Source organism: Eptesicus fuscus, chromosome 24 (assembly GCF_027574615.1).
Source record: "Eptesicus fuscus isolate TK198812 chromosome 24, DD_ASM_mEF_20220401, whole genome shotgun sequence".
NCBI lineage: Eukaryota > Metazoa > Chordata > Mammalia > Chiroptera > Vespertilionidae > Eptesicus > Eptesicus fuscus.
The window spans coordinates 5047373-5065478 of NC_072496.1; the positions used below are offsets into that span (position 1 = coordinate 5047373).

An 18106-nucleotide genomic window follows, 5' to 3' on the forward strand; every position below is an offset into this window, starting at 1 on the left:
GTGAACTGCGTCTCCAGGGCGGACTCTCCCGTCTTGGGGGCGGGGCGTGTAATGAGCTCTGGCCGGTCTGTCTGAATCACCCCACTTTGTTCCGACTTCAGATGCCGGGCCGAGAGATTGAGCTAGAGAATGACCAGCAGTCCTTACAGTTTTACTCTGTGGAGAACGGAGACTGTCTGTTAGTGCGATGGTGACCGCCGCCGATAAGCGCAGAGACGGGACTGCGGTTCCCAGGTCACTGGCAGGAAATGACCGACGGGAGCAAGTCTCAGAGGCTGTCCTTTTCTTCAGGAAAGACCGTTTCTAGGCTTGTGCATAATGGCGACAATAAAGGCTTTGTGCCTAATGCTTTTTTCATTTTATTTCATATTTCTAGTTCGTAATTGCATTTCATTATGTGAAGATTCCAATGCTAAATAGAATCTAGTCTAATAAAATCTGAACACAGTTCATGTCTGTCATAAGACCAGTTTAATGGAATCCTCTTGATACTACTGGTTTAAAAGGCTACTAGTGATTTGGTTCGTCATTTAGGGAAATGTCCCTTAAACTTAGGGGCACACCCTCCACTGTGTACAGCGGACATGCTACGATCGCTCCTCGACCGCAGAGCTCGGAGTAAGAGCACTTCTCACAGTTAGTGACATGCTCTCTCCTGCAGTTACACCTACGGGAGCCTGGACTCCTGTCAGTGATTCCCAGCGCTGACCAACATTCACTCACATTAGGGAAGCTTTAGGCAGTGACAGCAGGCAAGCATAATTCTTTCCAAGTGTCAACTATTTAAAAATATCCTTCCCTTTGGCACTAAAACCCTGAGAGTACTTGATTTTACTTATATTCACAAAAATGTCGCATTTTTAATAGGAGTACTAAGCGGTGACTCCCAGGATTTGTGTGAAATGGCAAAAGAAAACGTGCATTAGTCCACTAATAATAAATGAACTTTAAAACCAAGGTCCAGAACTGAGAACTCAGTGGGTTCTTCCCCAGGTATAAATGCCCCCTTTGCCCAGACATCCACAGAAAGTGATGTTATTTCCAGAAACGCACACTTCGGTACAAGTGACTGCTGCTCAGAAGCGACCACAGCATCACACAGGATTTCTGAGGGCTGTTTTTTGTCTCATGTAATTGTCCTAATCGTGCTATACGAAGCTATTCTGCAATCCAGGCTGAAAGTCCAACTCTCAGGCACTCAAGATTTCTGAACAAGCTGACTTTTAACCAAAAACGATCGCTAGTGAAGGCTAACTAGAAACGGTGCATCAGGATTTATAAACTTTGGTATTTTTCAGATCTTCCAATATATAAATAAAGTTTTTGTTATGCTACAGCATCAGGGTTGATTCTTAAAGAGGAAACTGGGCGAACATGAAGCCACACAACGCGGGTCCAGGGGAGCCCGCCTGGAGCTCCAAGGGAGCACGCATCGAGCCGCACCTGCTCTCGGGGTTCCCGCAGACACCCAGGCCCCTCCCCTAGAGTCACCTTCATCTGGCCTCACACTGGCAAGGGTCACCGCACAGCTCCTTCAGCCGCCACAGGTCCGCGAGCTCCTGTGGGGAGTACTGCGGGGAGGACAGCATCCCCGTCTCACAGGTCTTCTCACACAGCCACAGGCTGTCCTGTGGGTACAAAGCCGACAGGACGGATGTCAACGCTCGAGGACAAGACAGGGCGTGCGCGCAGGGAAGCGGAAGTCACTGCAGAGACAGCCACGCGGGCTTTGGGGCGACGTGCGGCGTGTGCACCGAGGGGCGTCCTGGGAAGAAGGGTTTGGAAACGGCGAGTGGGAAGTTTCTCACTTGCCATCAGAGCTGGCGGCTGCACAGCGGTGTGCCTCCCGCGGCTGTTCTGATGGGAGGCGACCTGTCCCAGGGCCGTACCAATGCTTTATAAATGTCCCCTAATTTAGTCCTCACAGATGAGAACCTGGAACTAAGAGGGAGGCACCTGCTCAGGGTCACAGGGAAGCTGTGCAGAGCAGGAGGGACTCGGGACCAGCCGCTCCCAGCGTTAGGGCCGGACACAGTCCAGAGCCACCGTTCAGGCCGAGACCACAGAGCTGGCCGGCCCACAGCCCTACAGGGTGGCCTGGCCCCGCAGGGGAGGACCGCAGGCTGCAGGGCTGGCCTTCCTGTCCCTGCGCAGCTGCTGCGCTAAAGGCCTGCGGCTCTCTGGGGCCAGGAGAGGACGGGACCCCACAGCCAGGCAGGACCCTGAGGGCCAGAGCCTGGGGCATAAGACAACACAACTGTCCGGAGGAGCCGGTGGGTCTCACGTGGCCCTGGGGGGTGGGATGGAACCAGAGCCCGCCCTCGGCGGGGTGTCCGGCTCGAGTCCCAATCTGTGGAGCCCCACGCGTCTCCGTCGGAACTGAGCGCGCTCACGGACAGCGATGCCCTGCGTGGCAGCACGGGTGCAGACCCTCTCTCCGTGGGGAAGCGTTTCACATCCAGACCCCAGCTCCCAAGGAGCAGGCGGCCACAGCGCAAGAGCCTCTAACACTCAGGAAACAAGCGCCAACGCAATGCAGAAGCCACCGCCACAGCCAGTCAGCCCTGCAGACGCCAGCACAGACGCCCGCACAGAACCAGGCGGATCCCATCGGGCAAATCAGAGAGCAATCAGATGGCACTGAGACAGCGAGAGCAGTGGGACCAGCGAGCTGGACCAGCTGACGGGGCTCACTCCCGCCCCCTGAGGTGGGGGGCGCGGCTGGGCCCCAGGCACCTCCTCTGGCCAAAGCGGGAGCTGCAAGACTCCAGACTCCAACAGAAATGCTGCGGCAGAGGCCAGGGGGCTGCCTCCAGGGCTCTGGGCCCTGTTCTGCCCGTCTGGTCTGGTCTGCGCAGACTGGTTCTTGCTTTTCTAGCTCGGTGATGAGTGAACTTGACCAGCAGCCTGACCATGTCTCACCCCGCATTTCCTTGGCATCAGTCAGCCCACCACCCTGCTGGGAACTCCTGTCAGCTGCAAAGAACTTCCGATAAAACCTAATTCTTCTCTGTGGGCAGAACTTCCATTCACAACATTTCCTTATCGTGTAACTCAGAAACATGTTGCCTGGGAACCCAGGTGGATTACAGTGAGTCCAGTCATGAGCACAGCGACGACGCTAGGAGACCTTCTATCCGCGGCTCCCGCCCGAGGTGCGACACAGCCCCCCACCTCGGCTCTCCAGCCCCTCTGACGCCCGCTTACCTGGTATCTTTTAGGTCCTATGGCCGCCATCCATATGCCCATGCTCACATCTTCACCCTAGACGCGCATCAGAAGGGTTAAATGCTCTACCATCTGTACAGACAGCGCCACACCTATTTAATGGGTAAGAAATTATCCTTCTGCCTCTTTATTTTGGCATCTAACACGAAACCCTGGCAGGTGAACACGGACACAGAGTGAAAGCTGGTGGCTGTTCACGTGAAGACAGCACATCCTACAACAAGGGCCCCAACGCCCCAGCACTGATGGCACGCAACACACTGGACCGAGTCACCGGGCAGCGCTGTGGGCTGACACGGTCACCAGTGCCACCCCAACGGAAAGAGGGCTCCTCCTCTTCCTGCGGAATGTAAATCTTTACTCCTCCAGGGGCTAGTAAACAGGCGGAAAATGTAGTAAGGCTCCAAAAGGGCCAGGAACAGAACTGAGCGCCACATGTGGGGGACAGGAGTGTGTCCCTAACGAGTGATTCCCACGGGGCTGGCCCGCTTCAGGGAGGCGGGGCGGGGGGAGCTGGCTGGGTGGTGCCCCTTAGGCAGAAGCCCTTCCCTGCCCACCTGGTAGGTCTTCAGCCTGCCCGCGTTGCTGGCCAGCCAGTGGACGATGTCCCGGGAGACCACGTACCCCGAGCCGCACGCAAAGGCAGGGTACGCAGGGCTCGGGTACTCCAGCTCCTGCCACTTCCCCGTCCGGTCCACGGCCCAGTTCAGCCTGAAACTGAGATGGACAGGGAGTGAGCTGCCTCCTCTGTGCGCCTGACACACGTCCTACCATGTTCTGCTCGACTCGCACTTCCCGTCACCACCGGGCACAGAAGCGAGGGAAGCAGCAGGAACACTTCATGTAGTCTGAGAGAGGAATTACCTATGAAGGGTATTTTATATGAAATCAACATATTTAAATTCTCCCAAAGTTGCGTGTGTAGTTTCTGAATGGCAAGTACCAGATCACCTTGTGTATATTTGCTTAAGAAATCCACGGGCCCACAATGTATTCCTGAAGAGGAAGCTTCAGAAAGGGAACATTCTAACATCTAACACGCAGCAGCTGCTGATCTGAGAACCACTCACTTCGAGGCAGAAGGGAAAAGACAAGTCACTTTCTCGCCTTCGTTGCATTAGCTGGAGGTTTTCACTTTAAAGTTTCTCCTCTGATCACAGATTAGTAACATGCAGGCACCCAGGAGCCCAGTGAGGACACTGCCCATCTCAGCCACGTTTTCTTACGGAGAGAAGTCCATCTCATGCCGCGTGAATGGCCGGTGCTCGGGCACACGGCGCCGCCGCTAACCAGCTGAACTTACTTTCCCCACCAGACACTCGGGCCCTGCAGGGTGCCGTGGGCGACCCTGTGGAACACGGCTTCCAGGTCTATGTAGCAGTCGTCGTCCGTCTTCAGCAACAAATCAAAGCTGGTGGCTCCCACGGTCCTGGCGGCGAAAAAGGGACGGGGGTCAGGGCGTCCATAGGAGGAAACAGCAGCCGAGGCGGTCCCGCTGCTCGCGTTGCACTAAAACTGCCCCACGACCCGCACACCTGTCCCGTTCCTGGGCCTCCATGCCCCTCGGCACCCCTTCATATCCCTGCCTCGGCCCCCTTACAGCAGGAAGGCCCGCTGGTGGCCGAGCTACAGTAGCTGCCCCACTCAATCCTGGCATCCAGTCACACCAACTCGTCTTATTTGTATCTGTCCCCTGCCCACAGGACGACTCAGAGTTACATCAGCTTGTCGGATAGGAAACATTCCTCCCACACACGAACCTCAGGACCAGGGCCCCACCCCCAGATGCTTGACTATTTCCCACTGTGCCCAGGGCAGCAGAGAAGCAGGGACAGACGGGGCTCCCCAAGAAAACACACTCGCTGACGGAGTTTTGAAAGGAAAGACACAGATGTGAACACACTTGACAGGTTTAGTCCAGACAGATGCGGCTAGAAGGTTCAGTCCTCGTCAGGGTGGACAGTATCCAGGGGCTCAAAAGCCAATGACGGGGCGCTGGAGGAACTAATATTAACAACGGTATGTACAACAGTTACTATTATTGTTGCTATTATTATTATAAAGGTGGGAATTCCCACTAAGACCCCAGAAATACTGGAGGCTCAGGAAGTTATAAATAAGACAGACTCTGAGGGTGGTTGAATTTCATTTTATGTGCAAGTTTTGAAATCAGGGCAAGTCATTTTTAAGTGGGTAGAGAATGGAAATATAACGTAGATGTTCCGCTGGACAGAACTCAGCTGGTAACCTGGGGACAGGGACTATACTAGGGGTAAGATTTAGGTAGACAGGTATGAAAATGGGCCACTTTCAAGCTCACTGATTTTCGTCTGACGTTGGCGTGAGACAACATGGAAATAACTCGAGGAAGGACTGGCCCACGTGCAATCAGCGTGGCCTGTGTGTTCTGGACAGAGCACCACGGTTTGCACTGCGGCGTGCGAGCGTGAGGGAGCAGCAGCCTTCACCAGCCACTCCTCCCGGGGAACCAGGATGCAACAGACCGGGGCCCAGTGTACAGGGGCCCCGTGTGCAGGGGCCGCGGGCTGGTTTGCTTCTTAAACATCTCAGTGGTCGCCCTGGCCGGTTTGGCTCAGTGGATAGAGCATCGGCCTATGGACTGAAGGGTCCCGGGTTCGATACTGGTCAAGGGCACATGCCTGAGTTGTGGGTTCGATCCCCAGTGGGGGGCGTGCAGGAGGCAGCTGACCCATGATTCTCTTTCATCATTGATGTTTCTATCTCTCCCTCTCCCTTCCTCTCTGAAATCAAGAAAAATATATTAAAAAAAAAAAAAAAATCTCAGTGGTGTGATGGTTTGACCAACTGTTTCTCCACCAAAAGGACATGGAAACACACTGTGGCCGCCGGCACTGACCACCCACCACTTGTAGAAGTTCAGCAGCTTGGCGGGAACGTTCCGGTAGGTGTCCACGACGTCCACGAAGACAATATCGCCGTGGCGGCGGCTCTCCTCCTGCAGCAAGGCGTCCTCCTCGCGGAGGTTCCTCAGGTGGTCAGCGCGTCGTCCGGGGCGCGAGTGGAGGTTTTGTAGGAGAGCATCACCTTCTAGAAGGAAAAGCCGAGAGCTGGAGAAAATGCTAGAACCCGCGCCCTGCTGTGCCCTACACTCTGTGCCCGAGGCAAGGACCAGGGGGCGGTGGCTGGGAGCGTGCAGGCAGGGAAGCGGACGCTCAGGGTGACTGGATGCGCTTCCGTGGGAGGCAAAGCAGCACCGGTTAGGCTGAGGGTGCCACACGGACAAGTCCCCCCAGACGTTGTTTTACGGGGTCACGTGGCTGCTCCCTGCAGCACCGTGTGTAACGGGAAAAACGGAGCCAGCCTCCGGCCACATCTCCGACCGGGAATGGCTAAGCTGTGGTGTCACACGGCGGGACACAGCAGGTTAAAGGTCAGCCTGCCCTTGCGTGTTACGAGCAAAGGCACTGAAAAATGATGCGAGAAGAATACGTTGCTAACTGACAGATGCAATATGAGGCCATAAATGTCAAGTACAAAACGTTCTAATCCAAAGTATGTTTTACTTAGAGAGACGTATGACCGTAGCAGAAAGGAGAAAAGCGTGAGACTCGGAACGTTCCGACTTGCGACCAGCCCACTCACCCTGAATCGTATAAATGAAGCCGCCGGCCACGCCCTCCACACCGTCCGTGAGTTCAGGAGGCCACGCCGCCTCCCCGGCCTGAAAGACACGAGTGCAAGCGCTCAGTGTGTCGTCACCACGTCCCACCCCTCATGTGTGCACGCTGACGGCGGGGTCAGTGACCCAGCAGCTCACCGCCCAGCTGCGGGGGCAGGAGGCCTGCACCGCGGCGACGCCAGTGTCCTCCCTGCCCCTCATCACCAAGGTGCGCGTCAGGCCTGCGCAGCGGCCCACACAGCGCTCACAATCCCAGGACACACAGTCAGGTCTTTCTGAACAGCCTCCCGCCCCCCCTCAGCAGGCAGCTCCCTCATTCCCGGCTCCGGGTGTGGGGTGTGCCGTGTGTGGAGTGACAAAAGCAGAGAACAGCAGAGTTTTTCATCTTTACCGTGACTACACATTTTCTACGTATTCTAAACACAGACTGATTCTTCCATGTTGTCTGGGCTGGTGTAAAAAGGAATTTAAAACACCTTTATGTATTAAAAATGCTGCCGGGCACACGACAACCTTGACCCCAGGACGACTTACCGTGGTGACCCTGAGGACCCCGCCCCCGTCATGGACGGCCACGCTGCGGAGATCTCTGGACTCCAGGCCCTGCAGGTCTTGGCTCTCCCACACGATCGTGCCTTCAAAGCTCTTTTGTGAAAGAGAAAAAGTGAGGCGTTTCTTTATGGTTGTCATTTAGGGTTTAAGTGGGGTTTTTTTAAATTTATTTTTTCCTAAGACACACTGGTTAACATTTCTATCCCACCATGAGCACACCGTGGTAAACATTGTGGTGTGTACCCTTGAGTCTGCTTTTTTAAATATGCATCCAAAAGACAATTAGCAAGAGTACACAGACCATTTTCAGCCACTGCTGTGATTCCTCCCAAGTCAAAGCGGGTCCCTCAGGCTCCTGCCACTGCCCAGCGGCTCCTCCCGCGCCCGGGGAACCAGGCCCGGGGAACCAGGCCCGGGGAAGGCGCTGCTGAGCGGAGCAGCCGGTTCCTCAAGCATCTCCCCGCCCTCAGACATCTGGGCGCCGCCAGTATCTCCGACAATCACGTGAGGCACGTTTTGGTGTCAAACTTTACTTTCCACCAATCATTTGTGTTTCATTTAAAACAAGTTCCCAGAAATGAAATTACTGGGATAAGAAACAAACATATTTTATGTGGATTTCGGTACACAGTGCAAACTGCAAAATTCAAAAGCAAATTACACTAATTTCCAGGGTCATTAGCAACTTATGAAAATGCCAGTATGCGATATTGGTAAAAGAAAGTAAGCTTAAGCTGATCTGTTACATTAAGAATGATTCCACAATGGTAAGATATGTACACATATAATACCTTAATTAAAAAAATTTAAAAAAAAATGATTCCTGTGTTTCTTGGGTTTCTAGTAGGTATATGAATTATATGGCCTTTTCTGGGCATTGCTTTGTCTTGCTTCTTTGCCATTTAGCTACTGAATCTTATATTTTTCATATTAATCGGTATGAGCTTTTAATAGATAATCTGGTGTATATTTTACATGCTGAAAATAATTTTCAGAATTGTTTGCCATTTATTCTTTTTTACTGAGTTCAAAGGTCCCGAAGTCTTACCTTGCTTAACCTGACAAGCTTTTCCTTCCTGATTACTACTATGAAAGTCTGAGTTTAGGAAGTTACTTCCTCTCCCCCAAGTTCGACACAGGTGTAAGTTCTCCTGACTTCTCTCTGGTTTCCGCTGTCAGTGCCGTGCCAGCTGCCCCCGTTCTGCTAACGCTTCCTGTTTATTTTTCTGTTGTCAAACTAACCTCGCCCACTGGAATGCAAGCACCGTGACAGATGGTTTCTGTATCAGGTCTTTTCATGACTCCCTTACTATCCTTTGTCATCCACGCAGCCACACGGCTCCCCGCTCCACCACCGAGACCAGGGTAGCAGGCAACGCTTTGCAGAGTGGTTCGGAGGCATGGCGATGCTTCCTGGAGTTTGCAGAGTTCGACTGCTCAGCCCACCCCGCTGTGGCCTCCTCCCCTAGCCCCTGGAGAGCCGGCCTGACCCACAGAACAGCAGTGCCTGCCCCAAGCCCGGCCCAGCGTGCGAAGGCTGCCCGGGTGCTCCATCCCCGCACCCCGTACCTCCGGTAAGACGAACTGCTCCACGGGCTTGTACCACAGCCTGCTCACCTGCACGCCACAGCTCGGGGGGCTAAAGCGAGCGACGAAGAGGGCCTCCTGCAAAGGGGAGAGACCAGAAACACTTCCTGTGGGACACGGATCCTTACAGATCCCACATGGTATTTGCATATCTCACATGGTATTTGCATATCTCACATGGTATTTGCATATCTCACATGGTATTTGCATATCTCGCATGGTATTTGCATATCTAAATGGTATTTGCAAATCTCACATGGCCAGCTAAGTCCTCAGTGGCCCCACTCTGGTTACTAGCACTGTCCCACTGTGGTTTAGATGTCATTTGGGGTCTCTAGCTCTGCCATGGCTATTAAGTAAAGATGGTTAAGATAACTAAAATCGTCACGAAGTTCTAAGAATAATCTTCATAACCTTAAAACGACCACCCTGACATGAGAGGCACGAGGGGAAGTGTGAGGCATTAAGACAACTGACTATATTTAACCCCAAAGGGTTAAGAATAAATGGAATAGCACAGACTTCTACGTGGAACAGGGTCCGGAACCCCCTCAGAAAGAACCTCTGGGGGAGACACCACCACCAAAGGGCACGGCTGCTCCTGCCGTCTTCCCGGCCCTTCCCTCTGTGCTCAGACAGAACACGTCCCTCTTCTCACGCCTCTTCTTCCTTTTCTTTTTGGTTAATCCTCACTTGGTATTTTTCTCATTGATTTTTAGACAATGGGAGAGAGAGAGGGAGGGGGGGAGGGAGGGAGGAACATGGATGCGAGAGAGACACATCGATTGGTTGCCTCCCGCACATCCAACCAGGCCCATGCACTGAGCCTGCAACCCAGGTACATGCCCGACTGGGAACCAAACCCTTGACCCTTCAGTGCGAGGGCCGACACTAACCCCTGAGCAACACCAGCCAGGGCCTCCTGCCTATTCTTAGATACCAACTTACCATCCAGAAAACGTCTGTAGCTCAGAATGAAGGGCACTCTGAGTGGACTGTGTGTGTTTCTCTCATTAACACTCCTTCTTGACAACGTGCGGGCCTAGTTTTGCGCGCCCCTGTGCACTACACTCTAACGTGCCCGATGGGTAGGGAGGGAGGTGAAGTCCCCGCCTGCGATGCGCCAGGAGGAAGCAGCCGCGCTTCTGAAGAGGAAGAACCGGGACGCCTGTGCGCAGCCGCACTCACCTCCTGCTCGGCCTGGTACAGCTTGACGGTGATGTTCCTCTGGAAGCCCACGTCGCTGGCACCGCCCAGCACCCCGAGGCTGGTGATCACGATGGGGTGCAGCACGCGGAAGCTCACGCTGACGACGCGGTCCTTCGAGAAGCCCGCGGGCGTGTCTTCAGGGAAAGTGAACGCCTCGATTTCCTGGTTCAAAACTGGGGGAGGGACAAGTGGGGAAGGAGTGTGACACCATCAGGTCATCGGCAGGCATGAGGTCCGCTGGACAGCACAGTCCAGGTCACTATCTGTCCTGGAACTCCTTCCCACTGGCAATGCTTTCTACATGCTTCAGGAACATGGCTGCTCGTGGGGAAAGAATTATTCTAAAATTGTAACCACCAAGTTTTCAGTTACAATACGGATTACAGCTATAAATAATGACTAAATTGAGTCTTGCTCGGCAACATCCAAAAAGCCTACATCTCGGACAATTTAAAAGACGGGTCATGTGAGGCAGGTGTCACAGACAAAGTAACTGCCACGCGTCCCACTCCCACGAGGAGCCCTCGCTGCACAGTCCTGATGGAGCGGGCACAGCACACGGCCCGCACGCCCCACTCGGACCCCTGCACCGGGACTGTGTGGGTGTGGTGCCCCCTCCAGGTGCCAGAGTAAGAACCAAAGCCCAGACTGAGGAATCGCCCAAGGGCACAGAACGGGGCAGAGCCGGGAATCGAACCCAGGCTGAGTGGCTTCCAATCCCTGCTCTTTCTACTCCCCGCCGCCGCCGTCTAATCAAGGTCAACAACAGTTTTCTTCACGTAACTTTTCAATAAATGCCTCGGGTAGGTTACAAGAAGCACTTCACCCGGCTCCACTGTCTTCCGCTACAAACAGACTCTACCCCATTCGGTTCAGGACTTGTCCTTCGCCCGGCCCCGGGGAGGCCGTCGGGCCGAGGGAGGAGGCTCACCCGGGTCCGAGATGTTGAGCAGCCGGCAGGAGTAGGGGTCCTCCCGGTCCTCCACGGGCACCTCGCAGCCCCGGGCGCCGATGATGAACTTGACCAGCACCCTGCGGGCGGGCGGCATGAGCGCGGTCACTGCGCCTCGCCCTGCGTGCGCACAGTTCCTCCCCGTCTCAGAGCGCTGACTGAGGCAGGGGACTGAGCCGCGTTCATTCTGACGTCCCTCTCCCAGCCCCGCCAAAGGAGGGAGCCGGCCTATCCAGAGGGGCCAACCACCAGTGGCTTCCGGCGAGCCCTCCGCTGCATCCGCAGACAGTGAGCAAGGGAGAACACGTAGCCACAGCTCAGACCGCTGGAAAGCAAAGGCCGTCACCCTCTCCTGCCTGCACCTGACACCCAGCCCCGTGTCTTCTCTGCGTGCTGTCTACCCGAAAGGCTGGCCTTTCTACCCGAGGGGCTGTCCTCTCCCCTCCTCCACCTTGCTTCACCGGTTACCTGTAACCGTGGTTACCTGTAACCCCTGGCTTCATCCTTCCCTATTCATTGTAAATACGATGACGTCCTGACATCATTTCTCTTTGCCTCCTGTCCTTCCTTGGCCACACCCTTTCCCTGACAGTGAAATTCTACACAGGAATTAACGACAATTGCAGCCTCTAGTTTCTCATTTCCTGCTCGTTTTATAAAACAGAAATTTTAGCTTCAATATCCACCACTTCCTCTGAAATGCCTGCTACCAATGTAACCAGCAATCTCATCGAGTTTCTTTTTTTTTTTAAATTATATAGCTACATACTTTTTAAAATATATTTTTATTGATTTCAGAGAGGAAGGGAGAGGGAGAGAGAGAACTATCAATGATGAGAGAGAATCAATGATCAGCTGCCTCCTACACGCCCCCCACTGGGGATCGAGCCCTGCAACCTGGGCATGTGCTCTGACTGGGAATCGAACCCTGGACCCTTCAGTCGGCAGGTTGACACTCTATCCACTGAGCCAAACCGGCCAGGGCTCATCATTGAGGTTCTATCTGTCTCTTCCTCTTCCTTCCTCTCTGAAATCAATAAAAATATATTTTTTTAAAAAGGAATTGCTATTCTAAACCAGAGCAAAAAAACAAAAACAATAAAACCAGCAAACGAGGCATCTATAAATAGTAGGTATGTTAACCAATGACCATATTCTCCCCCAACTATCTTTTGGCTTCAAACCCTGGTTACATGGACTCTGGGGCTCAACCACAGGGAGGAAAAACAGAACACAATGGCCCTTTCTCCCAGGGAGAGACGCTGCCTCTTCCGCCCCGGAAGCCGGCAGGTGCCAGCTCAGAGGAACCTACCGCTGACTGAGTGCGGGGTGCTGGCGTGAGTGCTTCAGCCAGGTGCTCCGGATCACGTTTCGCAGCTCATGGTTATTGCGGGCTGACAACACGCCAACTACCACGTCGTAGTGGCTGTATTTCCCCGGAGGAGATGGGGCCAGTGGATCTAGAAACAAGCAACAGCACATCAGAAATGCCATGTCTCATGACCAAGTGTAACAAGGGGCATAAGCATGTTTAGTACAACGTAACATAAATGTATGGTTGTAGAAAGTACACATAAATACAAAGAGATGAATTCTAAAGCACCTATAAACCCACTGTCCAGGGATAACTACTACTAACAGTGTGGTGTCTTCCACACACACACAGGTACATGCTCATGTGAATATATAAACTCTTCAAAACAAACAAGATGTTTATAACACGCGTCAGTTTGGAAAGACACCGTGGCGTAAACTACGGCAGAGTGGGCGGCAGAGTCAGTCAGGCCACCATCGGAATCCTGGCTCTCTCATATTACATATAAAAGTTACTTAAGCCCTAACCGGTGTGGCTCAGTGGATAGAGCGTCTGCCCGTAACCAAAGGGTCCCGGATTCCATTCCAGTCAAGGGCACGTTGCAGGCTCCTCCCTGGCCCAGGCCCTGGTTGGGGCTCGTGCGGGAGGCAACCAATCGATGTGTTTCTCTCACATCGATGTTTCTCTCTGTCTTTCCACTCTCTTCCACGCTCCCTAAAAAGCAATGGAAAGATATCCTCGGGTGAGGATTAACAACAACAAAAAACTTATTTAACTTCTTGAACCTGTTCCCCTAACTATGAATGGGCATACTTCTTCCCATGGAGTGTAAATCACATGAGAGCATGTGCAGAGGGACTGGTTTGGTACCAGGCAAATAGTAAGCTCTCAACAGCAACAACAACAATAAAAACGTGCTTTCAAAGGCAAAGTGTTTAGTGTGTAGGTTTGGGGGATGAAGCCGAGACGCCCATGCTGGTTAGTACCAGCACCCTTATCAACACCAATAAACTCCATAGCCACCAAACCGTGTCTCGCTCACTAACTATTCTAAAGAATCAAGGCGGGGAAGCCAGGTTTCTAGAAAAAAAAAAAAAAAAAATCAAGTGACAAGTCATGTGAATGGCTCCTTTTTTACCGTCGTAAGGTCTGATGGGAGGGATTACATTTTAAAAATGCGTCCTTAGAAGGAAGACTGAAGGGAAAGATTACTCTGTCCCTGTTTCCGTCACCAGTTTCAAAGCTTGAGAGCGACAGGCTTATAAATAGCTCCGAGGAGGGATCCATTTCATCTCTTTCTCCGACGGTGGGAACTGATCCAAAGTGTGTCCCAAAATAAACGACCTTTCCTCCAGTAAGTGCCATGTGTTTATAGGCCACAGGATCTAGGTATTCAGTCAAAAGACAACAAAAACATGTTGACCTTTTTTTCCGAAGGGCATGTCGTAACCATGACAGGAAGACAGGAATTTTGTGCAGAGACCTGTTTTCCACAAGAGGTATGTTTCCTAAAGGAACTTCCATTCTAAATGGAACAGATACTTCTTATTTCACCCCACCAGGAATCTTGCGCTAAAACCAATTCTTCTCAGAGGACATCTATCACAAGTAGGCAGAAATCTTGAAAATGGGGAAACCATACGAGTTCATCACAGATCTACGGAGAAGATCAATCATCATACACACCACCAGCATGCCCTCCCCAAACACCTCCCTAGCAGGCATCCGCCACCACAATTCCACCCATCTCTCTAAAATTCAGGGAGTGTTGCCCAGCCGGCCAGCGAGGCTCAGTGGTTGAGCATCAATCTATGAACCAGGAGGTCATGATTCTGAGTTCAGGGCACAGGCCCGGGTTTCGGGCTCGATTCCCAGTGGGGGGCGTGCAGGAGGCAGCTGATCAATGATTCGCTTTCATCATTGATGTTTCTATCCTTCTCTCCCTCTCCCTTTCTCTCTGAAATCAATAAAAATATATATTTAAAAAATAAAATTCAAGGAGTGTTTACTAGGAATCAGGCACTGTTCTATTAATTGAATGTTCATTAAAAAAACAAACAAACAACCCTATGAGGTCATCATTTCATAAATAAGGAAACAATACAGACAAAACGAGCTTAGAGGGGTTATTTGGGATGAACCAGCCCCAGGCAAAATTGCAAAGCAAGCTCACAATTGGTCTTTGGCCTCTACTTATCGAGCAAAACCCCAAGCCCTCTAAGCCTTTGTTGAATGGCTATGCTTTTGTCCAAATACCTTAGAGAAGTCTTGTGGTCACATCATTTTTCTAAATTAACCTTTACAAAATTCCTCCTAACACATCATCCCAAACCAATATGTTATTTTTTAAAATATATTTTATTGATTTTTTTTACAGAGAGGAAGATAGAGAGTTAGAAACATCGATGAGAGAGAAACATCAATCTGCTGCCTCCTGCACACCTCCTACTGGGGATGTGCCCGCAACCAAGGTACATGCCCTTGACCAGAATCTATCCAGCAGCCAAACCAGTTAGGGCCCAATATGTTATTTTTTAAAAATATTCTGTATTGATTTCAGAGAAGAAGGGGGAGAGAGAGAAACATCAATGATGAGAGGGAATCATGGATCGGCCGCCCCACACTGGGGATCAAGCCCACAACCTGGCATGTGTCCTGACCGGGAATCGAACCGTGACCTAGTAGTGTTCATAGGTCAACACTCAACCACTGAGCCACACCAGCTGGGCCCAACCCAGTGTTATAAGCAAGGTATCCTTTGTCTGTCTTCTCTAGTTCAGTGGTCGTCTGCACCCCCATGGCTTTCACAGGAGACCTGCTGCTCCTTCCCCAGGTGCCCATCCTGACTGCGGTTCCCCTGTTCAAGGTGAGCGGCTGCATCAGGCAAGTACCAGGGGCAAACAGGACTCGCGCACGTCATTCAGGGCCTGCTCGGCTGTCACCCCTTCAGAGGCCTCCCCGACCTCCACGTAAAACAGCAGCAACGCCTTCTCCAGCCTCCGACACTGTTTTGTTGTTGTTGCAGTACTTACCACTACCCCTGCGATTTTTCATGTTAGCATTTTGCTTTCATTTATTATTTAAAATATATTTTTATTGAGGATCATTGATTGACTGCCTCCTGCACACCTCACACTGGGGATCGAGCCCGTAACCGGGGCGTGTGCCCTTAACCAGGAATTGAACCATGACCTCTTGGTTCATAGGTCAACGCTCAACCACTGAGCAACACCGGCCGGGCTCAAATACTAGGTGTACTGGCTAACAATGCAGATTTTTTTCAATAGATGGAGTTACGCATATGTTGATATATATGCGATCTGATATGCATGCTGTTTTGTTGTATTTCTTCTTCAGATTACCATTGGCACACGCACTTTCTGAGTATCACTTCAAAACGTCCGAAGAAGTGGAAAATTGGGTCTCTCAATGGTCTGCCTCAAAACAAGAAAAGTTCTATTGTGACCGTACCCACAAATTACCTGAAAGATGGGGGAAACCTGTAGCTAGCGATGGACATCACTTTGAATAAAGCACTTTTGATGTTTCTCTTGAAATTATCGTGTTTTCTTTGATTAACTATTGACCGGTTAATAATGTGGATTAACAATTAACCGGTTAAAAATGCAGATTAACAATTATAAGAGCCCTAACCGGTTTGGCTCAGTGGATAGAGTGTCAGCCTGCAGACTCAAGGGTCCCAGGTTCGATTCCGGTCAAGGGCATGTACCTTGGTTGCGGGCACATCCCCAGGAGGGAGTGTGCAGGAGGCAGCTGAGCGATGTTTCTCTCTCATCAATGTTTCTATCTCTCTGTCCCTCTCCCTTCCTCACTGTAAAAAAATCAATAAAATATATTTTAAAAAAGTAATAAGAACTGCAAACAGTCAATCCTAATGTTTACAACTTTTGGAGAAGGGAACAGCTGTTTGGGGGAAGAATGGTTAAAAAAAAAAAAAATCCCCATGTAGTTAAAAAACAAGCAAACAGCCCTGACCGGTTTGGCTCAGTGGATAGAGCATCGGCCTGCGGACTGAAGGGTCCCAGGTTCGATTCCGGTCAAGGGCATGTACCTTGGTTGTGGGCACAGTCCCCAGTAGGGAGTGTGCAGGAGGCAGCTGATCAATGTTTCTCTTCTCATCGATGTTTCTAACTCTCTATCCCTCTCCCTTTCTTCTCTATAAAAAAATCAATAAAATATATTTTAAAAAATAAAAATAAAAAACAAGCAAACAAAAAAGCAGGACGATCACCTCATCTTTAAAAGAGCCTTCGAGGTGTCTTTAAAGGTAGGGTGAGCCCTTAGAAAAGAAGAAGAGTAGGGACCCCTAAGTCGTGTTCAGGGCGGTGGGACCCCTTCACACGCACACACAATCCCATGGGCACCTGCCAGGGGCAAAGCGCCCTATGGCTGAGGCCGGGGCGCGGCCGGAACCAGGCTTCCCGCCCAGGAGGGCGGCGTGAGCGCGGACGAGGCGGGGATGCGGGCGGAGGCGGTATTTCACGTGCGTGTCCTTAGCGCGAAGTTCGCCAACCACGCTGCCAGGTGCCGCTCCGCTCGCCGCCCGCCTCGCGCTCGCGTCCACGTCTGTCGACCCGCCTTCGATCAGCAAGTTTGCAAAGACTACAAACGACCGTCTGTTCCCGCAGCGCCGTTATCCCTTCCCAGCAAAGCCCGGCCGCCGCTGGCCCCCGCGCGGGCCTTCCCCGCAGCACCCAGGGCTCCGCCTGGACCCAACGAGATGGACCGACACCTCGGGGAGGAAGAGAGGGACCCGCTGGCGGCTAAAGGGCACGCGAGGCTCCGCGCCAGGCGGGCGGGCGGGCGGCTGGGCCCGGCCTGGGGCGGCCGCAGGACTCGGGGTCGGCATCGGGGCCAGCGGCCGGACGCGCGCAGACAAGAGCGCCCCCAAGTTTCCCCTACTTGACCGCCCGCGGGTGAAAAGGCCCCCGGTGCGGCCCGTCCCCCCCAACCCGGACCCCCGCCCCGCGTCCGCCCCGCCCCACCCCCGGCGGCCCGGCCCGGCCCTCACCTGCGGGGGACACGGCGGAGGCGCGCGCGGGCGGCGGGGAGCGCAGCCGCAGCCAGAGGTGCAGCGCCGCCCCGAGCACGCACGGGCCCAGCAGCACCAGCCAGTTTCGCATTGGCCGCCCCCGCCGGCCCCACCTCGCGCCCCCGTCGCGCACCGGGCCCTCCCGCGTCCCGGCGGAGGGCAGGGAACCTGCCGAGGGGGCGGTCGATGCCTGTGCGACTGCCCCAGGGGCTCCCGCCGCCGGCCAGGTGCCTTGCGGTTTCCGGCCGCGCGCCTCGGATCCTCAGATGCGGGCGGCGACCGCCGCTTTCGCGGCCGGAGCCCCGCCCCTCGCCGGGCATCCCCACGCCCCTCACCCGGCCCCGCCTTCTCCGCTCTCGCTGGCCCCGCCCCTTCTCTCGCGCCCCGGCAGCCTGCCGGGAGTTGGAGTCCTGCTCCCGGCCCAGGCGGGGCGGCGCACCAGTGGTCCGGAGGCCCATAAACAACATTTCCCAGAAACCCATGCTCTCGCTTGCGTCACTCGGAGGGCGCGGAGGCGACGCGCGAGGTCCTACACTGAGCATGCGCATC

General features: G+C 53.2%; 2 protein-coding genes across 4 annotated transcripts in view; one reads left to right on the plus strand and one right to left on the minus strand.

The window, feature by feature from the left end:
- TBCE (tubulin folding cofactor E) overlaps positions 1–452 on the plus strand; it is a 14346-nt gene extending 13894 nt beyond the window's left edge. For all 3 annotated transcript variants that reach the window (XM_008149779.3, XM_054713080.1, XM_054713081.1), the window contains one exon: positions 102–452. In XM_008149779.3, the coding sequence (XP_008148001.2) occupies positions 102–194 (93 nt within the window). In that variant the 3' untranslated portion in view covers positions 195–452. The remainder of the gene's footprint in view (positions 1–101) is intronic.
- Positions 93–17875, minus strand: B3GALNT2 (beta-1,3-N-acetylgalactosaminyltransferase 2). The gene is made up of 13 exons (XM_054713082.1): positions 17537–17875; positions 12502–12649; positions 11169–11269; positions 10217–10410; positions 9011–9106; positions 7424–7534; positions 6853–6931; positions 6114–6297; positions 4532–4657; positions 3786–3945; positions 3208–3264; positions 1492–1628; positions 93–156 (listed from the first exon to the last, which is right to left on the minus strand). The coding sequence occupies exons 1-12, from the start codon at positions 17646–17648 to the stop codon at positions 1494–1496; spliced, it is 1503 nt and encodes a 500-aa protein (XP_054569057.1). The 5' UTR covers positions 17649–17875; the 3' UTR covers positions 93–156; positions 1492–1493.
- Positions 17876–18106: the final 231 nt, after the last annotated feature.

What these genes read in the sequence shown, in the direction of transcription:
- B3GALNT2 (XM_054713082.1), bottom strand. Translation starts at nt 17,648, where the DNA reads ATGCGAAACTGGCTGGTGCTGCTGGGCCCGTGCGTGCTCGGGGCGGCG. An exon ending in TGTACCAGGCCGAGCAGGAG is followed by an intron (nt 9,107 to 10,216) that starts GTGAGTGCGGCT and finishes TCCCCTTTGCAG; the next exon opens with GAGGCCCTCTTCGTCGCTCG. An exon ending in GCAGGCTGAAGACCTACCAG is followed by an intron (nt 3,265 to 3,785) that starts GTGGGCAGGGAA and finishes ATGCGCGTCTAG; the next exon opens with GGTGAAGATGTGAGCATGGG.